Genomic DNA, 5,582 nt, shown 5'->3' with positions numbered 1-5,582 from the left:
AGTGCAGTTCTCTGAGGCCACCAACAGTCAACAGGGGGAGGCGTTGCTGCTGCCTGGGAGACTGAGGCAGCCGGGGGGAGGGCGATGCTGTCCTGAAGTGACTGTTGGCACAGGGCACATTTGTGTTTACCCACATTTGAATGTGCTTTGGAGCTCACCTGGGGCCATTACCATCACACACCTGGTTTCCAGCAGAAAAGCGTATCTGATGGGAAGTACTTTGTGGAGATCTAAGCAGTTGATGATTATCCTGAAGTAATGCAGCGACTGCACACATGAAACGTTGACTTTTTGATCCATCACTTTGCAATTGTTCAATTATTTATTAAACAAACATTTGAATATCGTAGGATGTCTTCATGTGTCTGCAACCAGAATGTAAATTGACAGTGAAGATTTATCTCATTAATTCTGAATCTCTGCTACAGTGATAAATATATTGTTTTGCTCACAGGAATCATTAAAGGGACTTAATATCTAATACTTGCTATGTAATCAGCATTATATAGCTGAAACTGAACTATTTTGCCTGTTCATAGATACTTAGATATAATTAAATTCAGATAGAATTTGAAAGTGACTCCTCAAGGGGTGGCCATGAACACTATGTAAGATTCACCGAAGGTCTTTTCTCCCCTCTCAGCTCCAGCCCGCTTTTCTCTGTGAAGCAGGATGTGTGGGGCAGCAGAGCTGTATTTACTCGCGGTGCCTTTCCTGCTGTCTCGAAGGCACGGGGAAGGCTACGAGGGATTTTCTATCAAATGTGCAGGGCCTCCACCTATGGCTCCGGAAGGCTGCCGGCTCCCCCAGAGGGCTGCTCCTGGCTTTCATGGACTAAATTAACCTCGGGCCACCGGAGCGCCAGCTGGGGGAGCCCCGGGATGCCTGGCGCGCGCTCCGCCCTCCGCTGTCCTGGCACTTTGCTCCCATTCAGCAGTCGGTAGTGACACCAGCTGGGCACAGCCCGGGGCCTGGCAGGGCCGCGTTCTTAGCGAGCGCGCTGGGCTCCTCCTCCTGCCGGCCTGGCCCGCGTCTCAGCCGTGGGGACCCTGGGGCGCCGCGACTCGCCCACAGTCGGACGGCGGGAGGCGGTTCCCGCAGGGTCCAGTCTCGGAAGCACCGAGTCAGAGGGGAGCCCCTGGCCCCAGGAGGAGGGGAGGGTGGGAGCTCCTCTCTTGGAGTCCCCGGGTTTGGTCGCCGGGATGTGAGGAAGCCGGAGAGGCCGCGGCGGGACGCAGGTGGGTGTGGAGGAGCAGCCCGAACTGCGGGGAACCGCTCCGCGCGCAGTGGCTGAACGCCCACCTCTTCTTCTAGGGGCTGAGGATCCCGCGTCTCGGCAGCACCATGCCCTTCCCTCCCGTGCAGCCGCAGACCGCCCCTGCACCGGGGGCCCAAGCCGCGCGCCACTTACCCCGGAGGCCCTGCGCCGCGGGGGACAAGAAGAGGCCCCCACAGCGGCCCGAGGGGCTCCTCTCCAGCTCCTGGCCCTCTGCCACGCTCAAGAGGCCGCCGGCCCGGCGCGGTCCCGGCCGGGACAGGACGCAGCTGCCGGCCCCTCCGGGCGTCTCCCCCCAGGCCTCGCCCTGCCGCGCGCTGAACCCAGCCACGTGCGCCCAGCCCCGGCCAGCCGGCTCCGGCCACAGCCCAGCGAGGACCACCTACGCGGCGACCTCGGCAGGGACGGGGACCACCGCCGCAGGGACCTCCTTGGGGACGGGGGCCGGTCCTGACACCGCTGCGCGCTTCTCCCTGAACCTCACCCCCGAGGCCGTCCTGGTCATCCAGAGGCGTCATCTGGAGAAGCAGCTGCTGGCGCGGCCTCGCAGGCCCTTCCCCTCACCCTCGGCCGAACCCAGGCGCCTACTCACTCCCTGTCCCCGGGCCAGGGCCGCGGGCCTGCGGAGGGGCGGCCCCGCCAGCGACCCCGACGCGTCCCCAGCAGCTGGCCTGGGCCGCCGCGACCCTCCGCCCCGCGCCCAGCTGCTGTCCGGCGGCCTGCAGGTTCCCCAGCTCAGCCCGCGGTCCGGGGCCTTGCGCCCGATGCTCAAGGTGTCGCTGCTCAACGAGCGGCACAGGTACGACGACGTGGAGTACGAGGAGGAGCCGGAGGCGCTGGACGAGGGCCTGGTGCGCAAGTGCACGGAGTGGCTGCGCGGCGTGGAGTCAGCGGCTGCAGCCCGGGGCCGGGCCGGGGCCCTGGACTCACGGCGGCACCTGAGCACGCTGTGAGCCCAGCGGTCTTGCGGGTACAGGCCAGACCTGATCCCACATCACCTCCTGCACGCGCCACTCCGCCTGGGGACCCTCGGGGGAGACCACAGGCTCCTCTGGCCGCCAGCGCCCACTTCCGGGACACCCGTGAGCAAGCTGGCCCGCGTGGGGCGCAGCCAGACTCGCCAGACGGCCACGGCCCCCCTCCTGCCCTCACCAGCAGGCAGCCCGGGCCTTTCTCGGTCACACTGGTGGTATCTACCCCAGAAGCTCACCTCTGCCCTACTCTGGCCTCCTTTTGGCGTCCCCGAGTGTCCATGCAGTTCGTGGGGAATTAAGCAACTGAGAAAATGCCTCTCGGCGCCCCCAGCCCCAGGGTTCGTCTAGGTCCCAGAGACCCTCTGCCTGGAGGCGGGCCTTCCCCAGGGCTACATCTGGACCCCCTGCGGTGTCACCCTCAGCCATTGCCGGGCACCCTGGACAGTGCGGTGGGCGATGGCCCAGGGTAGGTGGCCGCGACGGTGGCCTCCTGCAGAGCTGGGACCCGGTGCTACATTTGTGATTTTGTTTTCTCCCGAGTCAGAAAAATGTTGAGGGTATTAGAAATCCCTGAAACTCAGTTAACCGAATTTCCAGTCGCCAAAGCGGAAGAGTAGGCATCGCCAGGCGCTGGTGAACCCTGGTCAATGAGCGCTTCCATGGAAACCACTTGGCTGATTACATTTTTTCTGTGTATTATTTGAATAGAGAGTAAAGCTCCTCTGCTGTTTCGTAACCATACCCTTTCCCCCGCTAACTGGAGGCTGATTTCTACATATTTCTTCCATGTATCTGAGAATATCTAACTCGAAGGATGAGAAGGAAATAAAATGTTATAATCAGATAAGGCTGGTTATAGAAGAGTAATGTATTACCTCAAGTTTTGACTTACTTTGTAAAAGCCAATAACTGGTTTAATGTTTATCTTGATAGACTTTAAATGTATCAAGTCCTAATTGTATTTTAAATTGAAGCCTTACATTTTTAAAAACAGATTTTGTATTTTTCTCCTGGAGGTCTTTGCTCTAATCTCTCTCTCTCTCTCCCCCCCCCTCCCCTTCCCCCCCCTTTCTCATTCTAGGCACACATTTAGTTAGATATGAAGCGTTTAATTCATTGGGAGCTAGGTCAGCTGCCAGATAAGTTGCAAAAACAAAAACCAAAAAAAACCTACCCATTGAATAACTTCTTTGAATTTGGAGATAAGTTTTCTTTTACTTGAAATGAATATATTAATACTAGAGGGGCAAAACTAGCAATGCTTGCTGAAGTGACGATGCTGCTGTTGTTCCACCCCCACCCAGATGGCCTCTGAGTGCTCCATCCTGGGCAAGGCACACAGTCTGGAGCTGAGAGGGTGGGGCAAGAGTGCATTGACTCCAAGCCGAAGGCAGGAGTGGCTCAACTTGGTCTCATCTTGCACTTAGTGCAAATACCAATAATTAAAATGCCTAGACTTCTGTCCTTGGTCACAGTAACAACGTTTTGAAGACTTTTCCCTGGTGGCATCCTAGAGGGACCGACTTTCTGCAGCCTCTGTCTTCCAAGCTGAGCTTCTGCTGCAGTGTGCCTGTCACTGCACCTGTGTGTCTCCCTGATGTCCCTGTCAGCTGCTTCATTTTGATTTCCTTTCTTCTCCCGCTCTTTCTCCAGGCTCCGTTCCAGCATCTCCTCTTCTTAACTGGCCACAATACAACACTAAGCACATTTTTCGTAATTTGCATTTATTAAATCGAGTTTGTAGGCCTTGTTCTCTACTTTAAAAGCAGATGAGTGGAACATTTATGTTTCTCTGGTCAATGAGCCTCAATAAAAAACAAACAGAAAAAAGGTTTGACACGTGACACATGATATCTTTTCGTTGCTGTTAAGGACATTTTGAGAAAGTTTTCTAAGTTGCTATGCTCCAATTTCTTATTGCTTAAATAAAAGAGAAATTCAGTGACTTGTGCTTCTTTTTGAGGAGGACACTGAAAACTGGTCAGGAAGAGACCACTGAGGGATTGACAATTCACATGACATGGTTTCTTCAGAGTGGCGCTCAACCTAAGGTTCTGTGATTTCCAGGAGTTGACAAAGGTTTGATGGTTTTAATCACTACTAGAATTTTTAAGCATCACTACCAGGATTTTTAAGATAGTCAAATACTGTGAGGTTATTTGGCAAATGACACCTGACCTTTTACGGGGTCACAAATCTCCATGAATGCTATATTCCAGAAGGACTCCTGAAACCATGAACCACATAGCAACAAAACACTGCATATAATTTGCATATATTTTAGGAAGCTCATGGGTCCCAGGTTAGGGACTCCTCCTATATACACTCACTAAAATATTTTTTTCTTTTGCCTACAGTAATTTCAAACTGGGAGGTCACACCAATCGGAAATTAAAGGGTCAATTTGAATAATGGCTAGACTGTTAGATAACTATTATATTATTATCAAATTCTCCCATAACTGTGCTGGCTCATAGCAGGGACTGAGGGGGACTTCCACCCCAGGAGAGAAAACTGGGTGCCACTATGTAAGTAAAAGTATTGCCAGTTGCAAAGGCTGAGCATGTATGTGCCTTAATTCCATCTATTTAGAGAATAGCTGGCACTTTAAGATAGGTTTTTATGTTGATCTGCCTTATTTCTAGAAAAGCAGATGCCAAGTTTTCAGAACCATTAATTTTGGGGTTTCCCTAGAAATTATGCAATTCAGATTAGGGTGGGTGATCTGTGGGATCTTTGCTTTTCAGCATGGTAATTTCAACCAACCATTGTATATCATTCAAAGAAAGTCTGAAAATAACAGTCTCTCTAGTAAGCAAGGACACTTTCACATCAACAGAAATGCACATGCAGCCCTTTGTGACCTGCGGGAAACCTGGATTGATGTGGTTCCCCAGCATGGCCTCTGTCCAGATGCTGTCTGGGTAAGGACACGGCTGCTCCCGCAGCCTGTAGTGGTGGCCCCATGGCCCGGCTTGGAGACGGCCCCTCAGCATTGTGCGGGAGAATCACACCATGGTTCAAGGTGGGTTTTGGTGCCCTGGAGGCTGGAGCTCCCACACTGATGCTGTCATTTATCCATGTCTTTCATTAAACTTCCATGTCTGTTTCATCTTCTGTCTGTGGGGATAGTTGAACATAGGTGACCCTGGTGAGGATTATGAGGCAATATGCAAAGCATTCCCCCAGCTCAAGGTTAACTGTAATTTTTACTATTTCAAAAAAGTCTTTACGCAAAAAACATCCTTCTCTGGCACTCATGTGCACATTGGAAACCCTCCCTGGTTACAGCATTCTGAGATTTTTATCTTTAACCATTTAATGCACACCTA

General features: G+C 53.0%; 1 protein-coding gene across 1 annotated transcript; it reads left to right on the top strand.

The window, feature by feature from the left end:
- Positions 1-749: 749 nt before the first annotated feature.
- On the top strand, positions 750-4,195 carry PRR18 (proline rich 18). Its single transcript, XM_031667561.1, has 2 exons — positions 750-1,238; positions 1,315-4,195. Exon 2 carries the CDS (start codon positions 1,345-1,347, stop codon positions 2,227-2,229), a length of 885 nt encoding a protein of 294 aa, XP_031523421.1. The 5' UTR covers positions 750-1,238; positions 1,315-1,344; the 3' UTR covers positions 2,230-4,195.
- Positions 4,196-5,582: the final 1,387 nt, after the last annotated feature.

This window comes from Papio anubis, chromosome 6, assembly GCF_008728515.1.
Source record: "Papio anubis isolate 15944 chromosome 6, Panubis1.0, whole genome shotgun sequence".
In the NCBI taxonomy this organism is placed as follows: Eukaryota; Metazoa; Chordata; class Mammalia; order Primates; family Cercopithecidae; genus Papio; species Papio anubis.
Note: the sequence above shows the minus strand (reverse complement) of the source record. Positions and strands in the feature narration are given on the sequence as shown.

Bases quoted from the DNA above. Each gene is read 5' to 3' on its own strand.
- PRR18 (XM_031667561.1), top strand. From the start codon at position 1,345: ATGCCCTTCCCTCCCGTGCAGCCGCAGACCGCCCCTGCACCGGGGGCC.